The sequence below is a fragment of the Hyla sarda genome, chromosome 2, assembly GCF_029499605.1.
Source record: "Hyla sarda isolate aHylSar1 chromosome 2, aHylSar1.hap1, whole genome shotgun sequence".
Lineage (NCBI taxonomy): Eukaryota > Metazoa > Chordata > Amphibia > Anura > Hylidae > Hyla > Hyla sarda.
The window spans coordinates 23,050,046-23,069,279 of record NC_079190.1 but is presented as its reverse complement, the minus strand read 5'-3'; the positions used below and the strand labels follow the sequence as shown (position 1 = coordinate 23,069,279).

General features: G+C 40.4%; 1 protein-coding gene across 2 annotated transcripts in view; it reads left to right on the top strand.

Moving 5' to 3' along the window:
• The window catches only part of ME3 (malic enzyme 3), a 212,023-nt gene that overhangs the window by 105,329 nt on the left and 87,460 nt on the right, over positions 1–19,234 (top strand). For both annotated transcript variants that reach the window (XM_056561390.1, XM_056561391.1), the window contains exons 5-6: positions 11,048–11,123; positions 17,286–17,447. In XM_056561390.1, the coding sequence (XP_056417365.1) occupies positions 11,048–11,123; positions 17,286–17,447 (238 nt within the window). The remainder of the gene's footprint in view (positions 1–11,047; positions 11,124–17,285; positions 17,448–19,234) is intronic.

Sequence of the window (19,234 nt, the reverse complement as noted above, 5' to 3'; positions counted from 1 at the left end):
AGTAGTTGTGGCTCTCCCTAGAAGATGGCAAGCTGGCTGTAGGGGAGAGGCAGGGGTCCTGGTGAGGAACACACAGCCTGAGCTGTGTGGAGCCCCAAAGAGTGGTGTGGATGAGACACAGCAAGAGGTTGCAAACACTGTGTGGGAACAGTGAGTAGAAGGTTACAGGAGGCATAAGATTAACTGGCCAGGAAAAGCCCACCAGTTGTTAGTCAGGGTATGCTGGAGTGTATAGTTAGTGACTAGATGGTCTAGGGTTTTGTTTGTTCCTGCAACCTGTCTAATAAAGCTGGCGAGGAGCCAGACTTGCATAAAGAACTGTTGTTTGCTGGTTTATTGTGAGGAAACATGTCCCATGGCGGTGTCACAGACGATCCCAGAGCTATCCCCAGGAAGAAATCCTTACTATACATATATATACAGATCACGGCATCTGCAGCATCCCGGTCACTAAAATGGATGATCGGATCGCCTGCAGCGCTGCCGCGGCGATCCGATCATCCAGCACGGCAGACTGAGGTCCCCTCACCTGCCTCTGCTGTCTTCAAAATGGGGATTTTAAACATACTAATTTGGTTAAAAAGTTTGCGTTTTTGTTTTTTTTTAAGCGCAACAGTAATAGAAAAGTATGTTATCATGGGTATCATTTTAATCGTATTGACCCAAAGAATAAAGAACACATAATTTTTACCATAAATTGTATAGCATGAAAACAAAACCTTACAAAATTAGCAAAATTGCGGTTTTCTTTTTAATTTCCCCACACAAATAGTATTTTTTTGGTTGCGATACATTTTATGTTAAAGTGAGTGATGGCATTACAACGGACAACTGGTCGCGCAAAAAACAAGCCCTCATGCTAGTCTGTGGATGAAAATATAAAAGAGTTATGATTTTTTGAAGGCGAGGAGGAAAAAACAAAAACTTAAAAATTTAATTATTTAAAATGTTATTATTTAATTAAGGCCCAAATGGGCTGAGTCATTAAGGGGTTAAAAACTATGATGGAAAAAAAAAATTGTGCTGCACTGTGCCCATAGGTTGGTCCAGCCCTATGAATGTCGTTAAACCTTGACTAGCCCGAGGAAAAGCTTTTGACTTGCATGGCCAGGGCCGCCATTAGGGCACTACAGGGTTTTGTAGTCCTGGTAGGGCCTGAGGGGACCCCAGTAAATTATCCCCTTATGTTACCTTCTACATTAGCGGTGGATTGAGTAGCTCATCCATTCTTCACTGCCAGTATATCACAACTTTAATGTCCTAGCAGGTATAATTCTGGTTATACGTTTTACATTAAGCCCTTGTTCTTCTCCAATGACTTAAAGGGGTTATCCAGGAATAGAAATACAGAGATAATTTCTTTTAAAAAGCACGCCATGTCTTTCTCCAGGTTGGGTGTGGTTCTGCAGCTCAGTTCCATTAAAGTGAATGGTGACAAGTTGTAATACCACACCCAACCTGGAGACAGACAGATGGCACTGTTTTTGAAAAGAAAAAAAAAAATAGCTGTTTTTCTATTCCTGGATAACCCCTTTAATTGAAAACTAGCTGTTACCCTTCTCATTATCACAGGGATGTGTCCCTATATATGGACAGTGTCCCATCATCTCTGATAGCATAAGACTTTATAGGTACATGGGCTTTTGACAAGTGAATGGTCTCTGGACTACACAGAGACTTTATGTGGAATACAATATTTACTATTACACAAGAAGTGACAGCTCCTCTACATTCCATGGACTCATGGATGATGTTGTGGTGTCCCGGTACCGGATGGCATCCGTTAACTTGTGGTGAGGTCCCCAAAGTCAGAGTCCCTAGGTACCAGTGGGATCCTCATCTATAGTCAGCCCTTAGTCACCCCTAATAATTAAAATTATTCAAATTCTAATTGTCTATATGTATATAAAGTGTACTTACCTTGTTGTTGGTGTCGCAGGACCTGCGAGTCACGTGATGTGTTCCAGAACTCTATGTTTTTTACTGAAGGACCTTTTGGAGGTAGTCAGGTGATCACCCACCATGCTTTGTAACGGTGAGTGACAGCTGACACGGACCAATCCAAAACGGCCCTGCCCCTGCCCATATAAGGGAGCGGCGGACATTAATCACTCTCTTTCCTCGTGGGCTGCTGATGAGGACGGATCTGCACAGCTGTCATCGGCAACCACTAGGCCAAAGCCTTGCGGCAATGGCCATCATTCCAAAACTGTGAGTTACTTCAATTCCCTATTACTCCAAGATCACTGGCCCTAAACAGACCCCTAAATCCAGCGGATCTCTGCAAAACCTAATTCTACTAAACTCAGGATAACCTATTGGTCCTAAGCATCTCTCAGTCACTGCCGTGCTGATAATAGACTCTGTTACTAGGACTGTTACCGTTACTGAATGTACCGCAATTCATCAGTAAAGTTCCTGCAAGTTCAAGTTCAGCACTGCCGTGGACAATCGTTTATTTCTGCGCGCACCTATCGTTTCTGGGAAGGGTGGCGATAGGCCTGACAACTACCTCAGCGTATTAACCCTCACCCTGGCGTCACGAGTGACAAGGGTTAAATTAACCCCTCATATTCCAACACAGCAACACCCCAACTACACTATACCCCCCAAGGGCTACCACAATGTCTTCTCTGATTGTAAACATTTGTTTTTCTTTTCCTCTTTTCGATCCCAAATCGTCAATACAACGTCTTCTGGTTATGCAGAGTTTTCCACTGCAGCATCTTTGGCCCCCTGCTGCTGCGACCATCTCCACCCTCTATAGCATCACAAATGAACACTTAGGGTCTATTCACACGGCAAAATTTCCGTGTGCGGAATTCTGCCTAAAATTTAAGCCCATAGACTTCTATGGGGTTCTGCACTCTCATTCACACTTCTGAATTTCCACTTGCAGAATTCCGCAAGCCATACTTCTGAAGTGTGAATGGGAGTGTGGAATCCCATAGAAGTCTATGGTCTTTAATTTGAGGTGGAATTCCGCAAGCGGAAATTCTGCAGTGTGAATAGACCTTTAAACTTTTAAAGACCCTAGATCAGAGCCCGGACCAGACCCTTAAATTATTGTACAGCCAAAACTAGACCCCTAAATTCTTGCAGACCCTATACCACCAGATCTCTAAATTATTGCAGACCCTATACAGGAGCCATGGAGTGAGGAAGTTGAGTCCCGATCCTGAAAAAAAATTTCTGACCCCTAGATCAGACTGTGGTGTCCTAGCATCAATAGCTGTCCTTTGTGCTTCGGACTTCCTCGGGCAGGCCTGCGGCACAGGTGTTGGGCCCACTAAAGGACTGGTTACTATGGTTATGTTCAAGCACTTTATCAATTGGTTAATATATTTTCATAAGTACTGTTTATTGTTATTTATATGTGTGTTGTACCTTTAAGAAAGAGGAGCAGTGCAAGCCCATGTGACCCTGTATGTCTAATGGGAACCCCTAAATTGTGAGCTATATAGTGTGGTGGGGGGAGGAGTTGCCCCAGTTCAGCCTAGAGCTGTGTGCAGAGCACAAGTGCGGTAAAGGTGTGAGGCGTGTGGAGAAGCTCTGAGGGAAGTCCGGAACAAAAGCTTATCTCAAGTCTTATCCAGTCATTCTGCAAGGAATTTCAAGCCTTGGTGGAGAAAGTCACAGGACCTTGTCAGAACCCTAGCGACCTGGAACAATCTTCAACCTCATATCAAGTCAGCATTAATCGATTGGGTGAAAAACACCATAAGTCCCAGCAAGGCAACATGGCTTCCAAGGGGTTACACAGCATCCTCTCCACTCTACACCATACTGTTGGTGTGTAATATCATCTGCACGCTGCTCAGTATCCATAACCCAACGTGGGCGTGTTTCTTTACTCCCTGTGTCTGGCCCAGGAGAAGCTGTCTCCAACCTTGGACCTTGTATAGGCTAACTGTGCCCTGGCGTCATGAAGTGATCAGGTATTCCTTGCCCCCCCCCTGTGACTACCACAAGACTCCTGTACAGGAGCCATAAAGTGAGGAGGGTAAGTCTGAAAATTTTATTCGAGCAGGACCAGGGACTTAAATTAGTGGTCTGGTCTGTATATAAGCCAGAGCACCGGTCCTGCTAGTAGAAAGTATTCAGATGCGTAGATCAGACTGCTGTAGTTACGCTCCTCACTCCCTGGTTCCTGTTTAGCTCCAGGAGGAAAAGTCTAGGAATCTCGGGTGAGGAGGTGGTGGTGGTCCTTATCTAACCCCAACCAATCTGCTGGTTTTCCTCTATCCTTTATCCTGTGGATACAGGGCAACTTTTTGATCTCTTAAGCTGAAAAACTCAAAACATTATATTTTGTTTTATGTTAAATATTCTTTATTTTGCTTATCATTCAATTAACAACATATAATATCAAAATACAATAATTTTTTAATTTTCTATAGGTCTTTACAATTAAAACTTCTATCCTACAGATACATGATAAGTGTTGATGGAAAAACCCTTTTAAAAGCCACTGACACCTATTGGGAAAATTTCTTTTATTCTTTCTTTCTTTGTATGTATTATGGTGCAAAAAAGCCATTTTCTCCCTCGGTTGTTATTAAAATTTTTGCTTACTTTTACAACCCCTGTGGCTTTCTGTGTGACCTTCAGGGTTTCACTCCCACCTGTCCACTCTTGATATGCAGATCTGCATAAAAAGACATAGCAGAGCTCCTCATGGTGCAATATGTTCTTAAAGGGGTACTCCACAGGAAAAAAAAATGTTTTAAATCAACTGGTGCCAGAAAGTTAAACAGATTTGTAAATTAATTATATTTAAAAAAAAATCTTAAACCTTCCTGTACTTATCAGCTGCTGTTATGATCCACAGGAAGTTCTTTTCTTTTTGAATTTCCTTTCTGCCTGTCCACAGTGCTCTCTGCTGACACCTCTGCCCATTTTAGGAACTGTCCAGAGTAGGAGAAAATCCCCATAGAAAACCTCTCCTGCTCTGGACAGTTCCTAAAATGGACAGAGACATCTGAAGGGCCACAGTTTGAGACCACTGGTCTTAGCCATATGTGGTAGCCCTTGGGGGGTGTATGGTAGTGGTGGTATGGTATCAGTATATATGAGAGGTTAATGTTACCCTATAGTTCGTGACGCCAGGCTGAGGGCTGTTATGCTGAGGCAATGCTCCGGCCTATCGCCGCCCTTCCCAGTAACGATAGGTGCATGAAATGACTCAAGGTCCACAAGGAGATTGAACTTGAGTGCGTGCGATACATCCAAGGCACAGTAACAGTCTCATACAAACAGTCCTTATATTACTTCGTGACTGACAGTTGTTGCGGACCTTTCTATTTAGACAGTCTCTGAATTTAGGGTAGATATTTGCAGATCTGTCCGGATTTAGGGGTTATATTAGGTCCGGTGATGCTGCAGAGTGTCTGGGAATTGATACACTCTATATTCTGGATTACTCAGCCGTTGCCGCAAGGCTCGGGCCTAACTCACTGTGTTAGTTGCTGTACAGGTCTTTCCACGTCAGGAGTACAGGAGCAAGAGAGAGAGAAAAGATGTCCGCCGCTCCCTTATATGGGTAGGGGGTGTGACGAATCTGATTGGTCCGAACATCCGTCACTCACCATTACAGGGAGTAATGGGATTGCTTACGTCACAGGGCCTCCAAAGGTCCTTAAGCTTAATACCATAGAGTTTCCCTAATCATGTGACCCGCAGGTCCTGCAACGCTATGGAACCGGTGACTAACCATTTATTTACATATACAGTGGTCCCTAAGTTACAATATTAATTGGTTCTGGGACGACTATTGTATGTTGAAACCATTGTATGTTGAGACCAGAACTCTATGGAAACCTGGTAATTGGTTCTGAAGCCCCAAAATGTCACCCAAAAATAGGAAAAAGTGAGAATTAAAGAAAAATAAGTAGATAACTAATACAGATAAAACAAATCCTTACATATAAAAGTAATAAAGATCTGCTGGGAGCTGTAATCACTGTCTATGTCAGTGTTTCCAAAGCAGGGAGCCTCCAACTGTTGCAAAACTAAAACTCCCAGCATGCCCGGACAGCCTTTGGCTGTCCGGGCATACTGAGAGTTGTAGTTTTGCAACAGCTGGGGGCACCCTGCTTGGGAAACACTGGTCTATGTAGAGGACAGGAGCTTCTTCAGGGTCCTGTACAGAACACGCAATGTCCTAAAAAAGTAATATGGAGTCGCCCTCACTAGAGATGAGCGAACTTACAGTAAATTCGATTCCTCACGAACTTCTCGGCTCGGCAGTTGATGCCTTTTCCTGCATAAATTAGTTCAGCCTTCAGGTGCTCCGGTGGGCTGGAAAAGGTGGATACAGTCCTAGGAAAGAGTCTCCTAGGACTGTATCCACCTTTTCCAGCCCACGGGAGCACCTGAAAGCTGAACTAATTTATGCAGGAAAAGGCATCAACTGCCGAGCTGAGAATTTTGTGGCGAATCGAATTTACTGTAAGTTCGCTCATCTCTAGCCCTCACCTGTTGTCCAAAGTAGCAGCTAACCCTGGTACAGGTAAAGTGTACAGAACATGTAATACCTCCCTGTACTGTAGGGGGCGCTACCAGACACCAGTCAGTGCATACACTTCAGTAATACAGGTTTTACCGGTGAAATGCCCATTCTGATTGGTCGATTCTTCCGGCCACTGACACATTTCACAGATCTGGACTGTCTGCAGCATTGTATGTTGAGTCTGGTTTCAACTTACGATGGTCCAGAAAAGACCATTGTATGTTGAAACTATTGTATGTTGAGGCCATTGTAAGTTGGGGGATCACTGTATATTACTGTATTTACATCACCTTTACATAAATTACTGGTCTATGAGCTGGAATAGAGGCGACACTGGGTAGACTACATCACAGGAATCCCTACGTCCTAGGGACTCTGGCTATGGGGACCCACACATACATTACCCATAGGTTCTCTGGGAGGCCTCTAACATAATGGGGGAGATTTATCAAATCCTGTGCAAAGGAAAAGTTGCCCAGTTGCCCATAGCAACCAATCAGATCACTTCTTTCATTTTTAACAAGGCTTCTGCAAAATGAAAGAAGCGATCTGATTGGTTGCTATGGGCAACTGGGCAACTTTTCCTTTGCAAAGGTTTTGATAAATCTCCCCCGACGTGACCGGATCCTGACTCAGAATTGGATTTAGAATAATGGCTTTTCATTCCAGACAACTCCTTTTTTTTATTTAATTTTTTTTAATCATTATTTATTTATTTTTTATTTAGTTTTTATTTATTGTAAGTATTGAAATCTGGGAAAAGGAATTAGTATTTTTCCAAATTACTATAAAGACAAGGCCTTATTATAGAAGACCTGGAGACAGTTTTATCTCCTGAGAGTCATTTGGGGGAGACGTTTCACGGCTGGAGGAGCTTCACCACCGCCTTGTTTCCCTTATAATTTCGCGGCCCGACCATTGTCTCCGTGTCTCCCGGCTCTGATATAAATTGTGGGAATTTACATGTCTCCGGAATACACTCGATTCTTTATGAAATCTATTCACATTTCATAATGGCTTTCTCCTGCCTGGCCACCATCCGCGGACAGATCAGCAGTGTCTGTGAGGAAGGCGACATCATCCTCTCCTCTCTCCCGAATATCTCTTCTCTGAACGCCTTTTGTATAAATTGTCGCTTTTTCATGAAGAACCTATAAAATGTCTTCACTCGTGCCAAAAAAGTACTTTAAGTCTTTTTAAAGGCCCGGTGTCTGATGCGTCCTCACTGAGGCTTCCATTGTCATCTATAAAACAAGCAGACAGGGACGTGCCCAGACATTATGGGGACTTCACTGTGTGTAGTATCTGTGTACTGTGACATCACTGTGTAGATTATCCCTGTACTGTGTTATCCCTGTACTGTGACATCACTGTGTATTATCCCTGTACTGTGACATCACTGTGTATTATCCCTGTACTGTGACATCACTGTGTATATTATCCCTGTACTGTGACATCACTGTGTATTATCCCTGTACTGTGACATCACTGTGTGTATTATCTGTGTACTGTGACATCACTGTGTATTATCCCTGTACTGTGACATCACTGTGTGTATTATCCCTGTACTGTGACATCACTGTGTATTATCCCTGTACTGTGACATCACTGTGTATTATCCCTGTACTGTGACATCACTGTGTGTATTATCTGTGTACTGTGACATCACTGTGTATTATCCCTGTACTGTGACATCACTGTGTATTATCCCTGTACTGTGACATCACTGTGTGTATTATCCCTGTACTGTGACATCACTGTGTATTATCCCTGTACTGTGACATCACTGTGTGTATTATCCCTGTACTGTGACATCACTGTGTATTATCCCTGTACTGTGACATCACTGTGTGTATTATCCCTGTACTGTGACATCACTGTGTGTATTATCCCTGTACTGTGACATCACTGTGTGTATTATCCGTGTACTGTGACATCACTGTGTGTATTATCCCTGTACTGTGACATCACTGTGTATTATCCCTGTACTGTGACATCACTGTGTATTATCCCTGTACTGTGACATCACTGTGTATTATCCGTGTACTGTGACATCACTGTGTATTATCCCTGTACTGTGACATCACTGTGTGTATTATCCCTGTACTGTGACATCACTGTGTATTATCCCTGTACTGTGACATCACTGTGTGTATTATCCCTGTACTGTGACATCACTGTGTATAATCCCTGTACTGTGACATCACTGTGTGTATTATCCCTGTACTGTGACATCACTGTGTGTATTATCCCTGTACTGTGACATCACTGTGTGTATTATCCCTGTACTGTGACATCACTGTGTATTATCCCTGTACTGTGACATCACTGTGTGTATTATCCCTGTACTGTGACATCACTGTGTGTATTATCCCTGTACTGTGACATCACTGTGTGTATTATCCCTGTGCTGTGACATCACTGTGTGTATTATCCCTGTGCTGTGACATCACTGTGTGTATTATCCCTGTACTGTGACATCACTGTGTGTATTATCCCTGTACTGTGACATCACTGTGTGTATTATCCCTGTACTGTGACATCACTGTGTGTATTATCCATTTACTGTGACATCACTGTGTGTATTATCCATTTACTGTGACATCACTGTGTGTATTATCCATTTACTGTGACATCACTGTGTGTATTATCCCTGTGCTGTGCCATCACTGTGTGTATTATCCCTGTGCTGTGACATCACTGTGTGTATTATCCCTGTGCTGTGACATCACTGTGTGTATTATCCCTGTACTGTGACATCACTGTGTGTATTATCCCTGTTCTGTGACATCACTGTGTGTATTATCCCTGTACTGTGACATCACTGTGTGTATTATCCCTGTACTGTGACATCACTGTGTGTATTATCCCTGTACTGTGACATCACTGTGTGTATTATCCCTGTACTGTGACATCACTGTGTGTATTATCCCTGTACTGTGACATCACTGTGTGTATTATCCCTGTACTGTGACATCACTGTGTGTATTATCCCTGTACTGTGACATCACTGTGTGTATTATCTCTGTACTGTGACATCACTGTGTGTATTATCCCTGTACTGTGACATCACTGTGTGTATTATCCCTGTACTGTGACATCACTGTGTGTATTATCCCTGTACTGTGACATCACAGTGTGTATTATCCCTGTACTGTGACATCACTGTGTGTATTATCCCTGTACTGTGACATCACTGTTTGTATATCCTCTGTACTGTTACATCACTGTGTGTATTATCCCTGTACTGTGACATCACTGTGTGTATTATCCCTGTACTGTGACATCACTGTGTAGATTATCCCTGTACTGTGTTATCCCTGTACTGTGACATCACTGTGTATTATCACTGTACTGTGACATCACTGTGTGTATTATCCCTGTACTGTGACATCACTGTGTGTATTATCCCTGTACTGTGACATCACTGTGTGTATTATCCCTGTACTGTGACATCACTGTGTGTATTATCACTGTACTGTGACATCACTGTGTGTATTATCCCTGTACTGTGACATCACTGTGTGTATTATCCCTGTACTGTGACATCACTGTGTGTATTATCCCTGTACTGTGACATCACTGTGTGTATTATCCCTGTACTGTGACATCACTGTGTGTAGAATGCTCCCTATTCACCCTATATATACTGCTCCCTATGACCTCCCCACTCCCACATACATTGGATTTTATACATTACCCCCTCCCCCATACTTTCCCTATTACCTCCTCAAAGCACTTATGCAGGACCTTTTAAGGACCCGATGATGTTATTGCAGGTCCTATAACAGTGTTGGTGCTGCTGTATGGGCTTTGTACCGCGCATACAGCTATAGGACAACATTAATATAATTGGAATCTTCCATATTTGTGCCTGTAAATAGAGCAGGTGTCTGTGTGCGCGTCCCTGCAAGAAAATAGTTACATGTATGTAAATCTGCCTTTCACTGGATCATTGACATTCCGTGGCGGATTCCATTGTGGGAATTTTTCTTCAGTGGATTTTCCGGAAAAATTGTAAAAAGTAAATAAATCCTAGCTTATAAATCTCATGAGTCCGATGTCCTTAAAGAAGCATTTGGAGAAATTCATTTTCTTGCTTTTATAGTGCAACATAAGCAATTATTAGAGAATAAAGTAGAGGTTCTTGTGTATGCCTTGTGCCCACCTGTTTTAGCTGATGTGGCAGGCATGGGTTTGCAGCCATACTGCTTGCAATTCCATCACTGAAATGATTTCCTAGTGCTGCCTACATTTCCCATAAGTCGTCTGGCTTTGCAGAGAGAGGGTGTGGAGTCTCACAACTGAGGGGGTTTCTGAAGATTTAAAGTCTTTTAGACTGTGCTCACGTGAATTTTTGTTGCATTTTGTAAAAATAATTTGAATGCATTTTGGCTTGGAACAAAACCGTGTTCTGTCTGATGTTTATATATTTATGGTTAACCTGTTTTACCAGTGATAGTCACAGTTTATAGCTTCCCAATGAATAATGGAAACGCAGTGATCTCAACAGTAGTGTCATTTCTTGTGTTACAGGGGACTGTTCATAACCATCCATGACAAGGGACACATAGCAAACATGCTGAACTCCTGGCCTGAGGAAGATATAAAGGTACGGACTGTAATGTATGTAACAAGTAACTCCTCATAAAATCATTTCTATATTATTCTCCATAGGAGGCAGTATTATAGTGGTTATATTCTTGTATAAATGGAGCAGTATTATAGTAGTCATATTCTTGTATATAGGAGCAGTATTATAGTAGTGATATTCTTGTATATAGGAGGCAGTATTATAGTAGTTATATTCTTGTATAAATGGAGCAGTATTATAGTAGTCATATTCTTGTATATAGGAGCAGTATTATAGTAGTGATATTCTTGTATATAGGAGCAGTATTATAGTAGATATATTCTTGTACATAGGAGCAGTATTATAGTAGTTATATTCTTGTATATAGGAGCAGTATTATAGTAGTTATATTCTTGTATATAGGAGACAGTATTATAGTAGTTATATTCTTGTACATAGGAGCAGTATTATAGTAGTTATATTCTTGTATATAGGAGCAGTATTATAGTAGTTATATTCTTGTATATAGGAGCAGTATTATAGTAGTTATATTCTTGTATATAGGAGACAGTATTATAGTAGTTATATTCTTGTACATAGGAGCAGTATTATAGTAGTTATATTCTTGTATATAGGAGCAGTATTATAGTAGTTATATTCTTGTATATAGGAGCAGTATTATAGTAGTTATATTCTTGTATATAGGAGCAGTATTATAGTAGTTATATTCTTGTATATAGGAGACAGTATTATAGTAGTTATATTCTTGTACATAGGAGCAGTATTATAGTAGTTATATTCTTGTATATAGGAGCAGTATTATAGTAGTTATATTCTTGTATATAGGAGCAATATTATAGTAGTTATATTCTTGTATATAGGAGCAGTATTATAGTAGTTATATTCTTGTATATAGGAGCAGTATTATAGTAGTTATATTCTTGTATATAGGAGCAGTATTATAGTAGTTATATTCTTGTATATAGGAGACAGTATTATAGTAGTTATATTCTTGTACATAGGAGCAGTATTATAGTAGTTATATTCTTGTATATAGGAGCAGTATTATAGTAGTTATATTCTTGTATATAGGAGACAGTATTATAGTAGTTATATTCTTGTACATAGGAGCAGTATTATAGTAGTTATATTCTTGTATATAGGAGCAGTATTATAGTAGTTATATTCTTGTATATAGGAGACAGTATTATAGTAGTTATATTCTTGTATATAGGAGCTGTATTATAGTAGTTATATTCTTGTATATAGGAGCAGTATTATAGTAGTTATATTCTTGTATATAGGAGCAGTATTATAGTAGTTATATTCTTGTATATAGGAGCAGTATTATAGTAGTTATATTCTTGTACATAGGAGGCAGTGTTATAGTAGTTATATTCTTGTATATAGGAGCAGTATTATAGTAGTTATATTCTTGTATATAGGAGCAGTATTATAGTAGTTATATTCTTGTATATAGGAGGCAGTATTATAGTAGTTATATTCTTGTATATAGGAGGCAGTATTATAGTAGTTATATTCTTGTATATAGGAGCAGTATTATAGTAGTTATATTCTTGTATATAGGAGGCAGTATTATAGTAGTTATATTCTTGTATATAGGAGCAGTATTATAGTAGTTATATTCTTGTATATAGGAGCAGTATTATAGTAGTTATATTCTTGTATATAGGAGCAGTATTATAGTAGTTATATTCTTGTATATAGGAGAAGTATTATAGTAGTTATATTCTTGTATATAGGAGCAGTATTATAGTAGTTATATTCTTGTATATAGGAGCAGTATTATAGTAGCTATATTCTTGTATATAGGAGTATTATAGTAGTTATATTCTTGTATATAGGAGGCAGTATTATAGTAGATATGTTGAACTGAAATCTGTATTATCTGCTAATAAGAGTAGAATCTTAGCAAAGTGCATTTCTGTCTCTGGGGTAATAGTCACTCCCATCATGCCTCTGGGTATGTGTATTTTGTAGTAAGCGGGATAAGTGATGTAAAGGCCAAAAAGAATTAAATAAGATTTGTCATTCATTTGAATTTTCCAAACAAATCCTTCAAAGAATGATAGAGAAGTCGATTTTGTGCTAAAAGGAAATCCCATGTAATAGAGGCTTAGTGCAGAGATTATGAAGAATTGGGCATTTATAAAGTTTTTTTCCTTGTTCTGAATTTTGTAATCCGCACGCTCCACTATTGTTATGCGCAAGCATGTTTTGTCAGGAATGAAAAGCCCCGATAATCATGGACTGCACATTATTTCTCTCTACCTTCCATACATTTATGTATATAACCTTTTCCTTTGCATCCCGAGGTTAACCCTTAGATCTTTGAACTATAGAACAGATCTGAGTGATCCTTGCTGAGGAAGCATTTCCTTTATTTAGAAATTGACATGATATATAACAGTGTGTTATGTAGTGTGTAGTGTGTACCACCACCACCACCAAAGGTAACTTGCCCCTGTAGGTAGGACCCCCCTAAAGGTAGCTTGCCCCCCTGTAAGTAGGACACCTCCATGATGGTACCTTGCCCCCTGTATGTACCCTGTATGTAGGTTGTTTGCCCCTTGTAAGTAGGACCCCACCTAAAGGTAGCTTGCCCCTGTAGGTAAGGCGATACCCATCACCACCACCACCAAAGGTAACTTGTCCCTGTAGGTAGGACCCCCTAAAGGTAGCTTGCCCCCCTGTAAGTAGGACTCCCCCATGATAGTAGCTTGCCCCCTGGATGTACCCTGTATGTAGGTAGTTTGCCCCTTGTATTTAGGAACCCCCCACACACACACACAGGCATCCTTACGCATCCCGTCAATGTCTTCCCCACCTGGATGTCGCAGCACCCTGGATGGGAACTGGTCTATGGCCTTGGCGGGCCACCATGTACACTCTTATAATGGCATCAAATATACTTTACCAAGTACACTCTCTAAATAGCACCGTATATACTCCCACCTCTGCACACTTAATGGCACCATATCTACATGTACACCATTAGGCAGGCTTTTGTTGTATGCCTTTAGTCAGAACAGCAGTCTGACAATGTAATGGCCAAGTACTACACAACAATATTTAGTATTTCAGATTTTGCAGTAGCGCTATTCATTGCTCGTGTTTAATGCACCTTAGGTTCCTGTAATGAAATCCATCTGTATTTGTGCGGATCATTGATTCTGATTCTCCCCGGTGCGCACCCTCTTAGTATCATTTTGGTAATTGTCCATGATCCGCTGTCTCCCTGAGTTTACTGAAATAAGATCAAAGGATCATTTCTCTTATTGAGATTAATCTCATTATCGTTCTACGAGCCGGCATTATGTAAGTTTAAATGGCCTTCTACTTTGTACAGCGCTGAGACACGTTTTTATCTCTTTATGTTGTATTACAATAGGCGATGTAGTCTATCTTATGCACTATATATTGTACAATGTATACTCTGTGACACTATAGTATATGTCTAACATGCAAACTCTGATATAGTCTATGATGCACCCTCTCATGTCATTATATATGGTCTACCATGTAGTCTCTCTCAATGGCACCATATACAGTATGACACCCTTAAAATGAGTCTGTTTACCATTCACATTGTCATAAAGGCAACAAATATTGTCTGTCATGTACATTTTTATAGCACCATATATAGTGTACCATGTACACTCTCGCATTACAGCACCCTATAAAGTCTACCATATGCACTATATATGCCTTCCCAGTGGCACCATTTATGGTGTACCCTATACACTCCCTCTCTGTATAGTATCATATATAGTCTATAAAGATAAGAAAACAGTAGCCAGCACTCACCATTCAGAGGACTTTATTGTAGGTATTGGTGCATATAACCAGCTTCCGCGTACAGGATGTTAGGTTGGCCCAATCCATTTGTGGATCAGCATTGTGCACTGCTGCAATCGGAGCAGGTGCATGAAGTGTAGCAATCATTCCTTGTGCGCAGTGTGAGGCTACTAGTGGTGTATGTGCCGGTGCTACCATTTCTCACTGATCATATATAGTCTACCATGTACACTGTTGCAGCACCATATATAATCTGCCATGTACACTATCACAATTGCATAATATATAGTCTACAATGTGCATTATACAGTCTCCCAGTTGTACTGTGTATAGTCTACTATTTACACTTTTTCATTGTGGCACCATATAATGCCTACAATGTGCACTATATACACCCTCCTAGTTATATAGTATACCATGTACCATATCATAATGGCATTATATATAGTCTACCATATGCACTATATACACTCTATACTCTTCCATTGCCACCATATATGGCGTACCGTATATATACACTCTTATTATAGTATGGTATATAGTCTACCATGTACACTATCACAATGGCATTATATAAAGTCTACCATATGCACCATATACACTCTCCCAATGTCATCATATATATAGTCTACCATGTACACTCTCTAATTGTAGAATCATATATAGTCTATCATATACACCTTTTTATTCTAGTAAGATATCTGAGACTGTGTCACAGCGGTCTTCACGTCCATTTCCATTTGTGGCACACAAATACCCCTGGGTCCACCAACACTTTCTACACACAGGCAGTACTCAAATAAAAGCACAAGGTATAAGAAAACCATACAATGCACCTGAAATATGCCTCCACATTGTACGCTTCTTCATACTGGCATTGGCCTGGAATTAGGCATTTAATGTTATAGAAGGATGTTTCATGGTCAAGTATAGTCATGGCCGTAAATGTTGGCACCCCTGAAATTTTTCAAGAAAATTAAGTATTTCTCACAGAAAAGGATTGCAGTAACACATGTTTTGCTATACACATGTTAATTACCTTTGTGTGTATTGGAACTAAACCAAAAAAGGGAGGAAAAAAAATCAAATTGGACATAGTGTCACACCAAAATTATTGGCACCCTTTCAAAATTGTGGAAAAAATATCAACAATCTCAAGGTTACAAGTCCTTTTTCAGAGATCTAGATTTGCCTTTGTTCACAGTGCGCAACATTTTCAAGAAGTTTGCAACCCATGGCACTGTAGCTAATCTCCCTGGGCGTGGATGGAAGAGAAAAATGTATGAAAGGTGTCAACGCAGAATGGTCCAGATGGTGGATAAGCAGCCCCAAACAAGTTCCAAAAATATTCAAGCTGTCCTGCAGGCTCAGGGAGCATCAGTGTCAGCTCGAACTATTCAACGACATTTAAATAAAAGGAAACTCTATGGCAGGAGACCCAGGAGACCCCACTGCTGACACAGAAACATAAAAAAGCAAGACTACATTATGCCAAAATGAGCTTGAATAAGCCAAAATCCTTCTGGGGAAAACGTCTTGTGGACAGATAAGATCAAGATAGAGCTTTTTGGTAAAGCGCATCATTCTACTGTTTACCAAAAACGGAATGAGGCCTACAAAAGAAAAGAACACAGAACCTACAGTGAAATATGGTGGAGGTCAATGATGTTTTCGGGTTGTTTTGCTGCCTCTGGCACTGGGTGCCTTGAATGTGTACAAGACATCATGAATTCTGAGGATTACCAACGTATTTTGGTTCGCACTCTACATCCCAGTGTCAGAAAGCTGGGTTACCGTCCGGGATCTTGGGTCTTCCAGCAGTACAATGACCCCAAACATTTGTCAAAAAGCCCCCAGAAATGGATGACAACAAAGCGCTGGAGAGTTCTGAAGTGGCAGCAATGAGTCCAGATCTAAATCCCATTGAACACCTGAGGAGAGATCTTATAATTACTGTTGGGAAAAGGCGCCTTCCAATAAGAGACCTGGAGCAGATTGTAAAGGAAGAGTGGTCCAACATTCGGCTGAGAAGTGTAAGAAGCTTATTGATGGTTATAGAAAGTAACTGATTTCAGTTATTTTTTCCAAAGGGTCTGCAACCAAATATTAGGTTAAGGGTGCCAATAATTTTGTCCAGACCATTTTTGGCATTTGGTGACATTATGTCCAATTTGCTTTTTTTCCTCCCTTTTTTGGTTTAGTTCCAATACACACAAAGGGAATAAACATGTGTATAGCAAAACATGTGTTACTGCAATCCTTTTCTGTGAGAAATACTTCATTTTCTAGAAAAATTTCAGGGGTGCCAACATTTACTGCCATGACTGTATATTATCAGATTCTTATCTTATTGTGAAATGTGTTGCACGTTGTATCTTGCAGGCAATTGTGGTGACGGATGGTGAACGCATTCTGGGCCTTGGTGACCTGGGAAGTTATGGGATGGGGATTCCTGTGGGAAAGTTGGCACTCTATACCGCCTGTGGTGGAGTACACCCCCAGCAGTGCCTTCCAGTGTTACTGGATGTCGGCACTGACAATGAGGTAAGACACTGCGCACTGCCATGTTCGTTCATGTCATTTTAAAACATATATATATATATATATAATTCACCTAACGAGGGGATAATATATGTACCCTCGTATATAAATTATGATAAATGCCCTTAAATGACAAATATATAATCTACTTGCACTATCAGAATCATTAATTAGGCCTAGATATATACAACTAAACTTTAATAAATGACAAATAAATTTAGACATAAAAACATATAAATATTTTCAAAAACAGTACAACATTGTGTCTTTCAACCAAATAAGGGACACAAATCACAGGTAAGGTAGGGAAGGGGTGAAGGGTACAGGTGAACCCCTACTCAATAAAGAGCCCTACCTAGTCTGATGTCCTTGCCCTCACTAGTCAATAAGTGTGGACAGGGGTTGGGTAATATGAACATTCCTTTATAAAGAATTCATCAACACACCAGATTTGTATAGCATCTCGTGCTCCCTTTCCAACGCGTTTCTCCCTTAGCAAATGACTAGGGTTCATCAGGGAATGGAGGAGAAATTTTTTTAAAAATCATATAAATATCAAGAATCGCAGATAATGTACCGTAGTAGAGTTAAATCAAATAATGCTAAGACACAGTTGAGTGGGTCACGACTGTCAAAAGATAATAACAGTCAAGCATACAAGCTGAGTTCATTAAGCAAATGTGTATAAATCAGTCCATTATTTGATAAGAACGGCCCCTTCCAAAGCGATACCAGCTTAGGGCCGAAGAAAACTGTAACAAAAACAGAAAAATATATATACCAATCAGGTTACTGTTGAAGATTCTCACATATAGGCATATACAAAAAAGGAAAAAAGATCAAAAAAGATCAAGTACCTCTGTATTAAGTTCACAATGGAACAACAGAAAAGCGAGATGATCCCAGTGTAGTTCAGACAGAGCTAAATTAATAGGATATAGATGATCCCAAAAGCTGTAGAGATAAGATCCACCATTTATCAAAAAATATATATATACAGAGCAGTGTGACATCGTCCCTACACATGTGCGAAAAAAATAATAAGAAATGATAAAAGATAGCATACCAGGTTCAAATCAGGACCTAGACACGCAATCGGAAGATGGTACAGTCCTACAGATTAGACAGTGTTGGCCCATCCTGATGCATGCCAAAGTACGTCCCTTCTCATACAGTAATTACTGTGAAGGACAATAAGAGCCAAATAACAACATCGCTCCCAACAATGTGTACAACAAACCAAATTAAGCATGCAAGCCTGGTCTAGGAGTCTTACCCTGATAGTAAAGTCCCATAAATGGAGCCGTGGTCAGAAAGTAAGACTATGTGTCCCTGTTCATTCGACTCAATGGCCTTCCTAACAATCAAGGATATCAAAGTCAGGCTAAATAAAAGTGCCAACAAAACGGTCAAATCATATGAAACACAACTGTGGACAACTTACCCCGCCCAGATAGCTCAGACGCATGGACCCACAAGATGTGCGTGTCTAACCTGAGTCCCGCGCCCTTTTTAAATCAGTCCAGACAGGAAATACAGAGGAGGTGTGTAACAGACTAAACACTGCGTTTCCGGCCTGTGGAACGCACTCATATGTCAGCGATTCCCGGCCGAAGTTTAGTGGACTTCCGTCCAGTGATGTAATTTCCTGGACTTCCGCCCAATGGAACGCATCCGCGTATCAAAGGAAGATAGTGTGAAACTTCGATGCGGGTCACCGGTGGAACGCAAATGCATATCGCCGGCCTTCAAACAAAAAGTAATAGTTGCTGATTATTGGGCCCTATTAA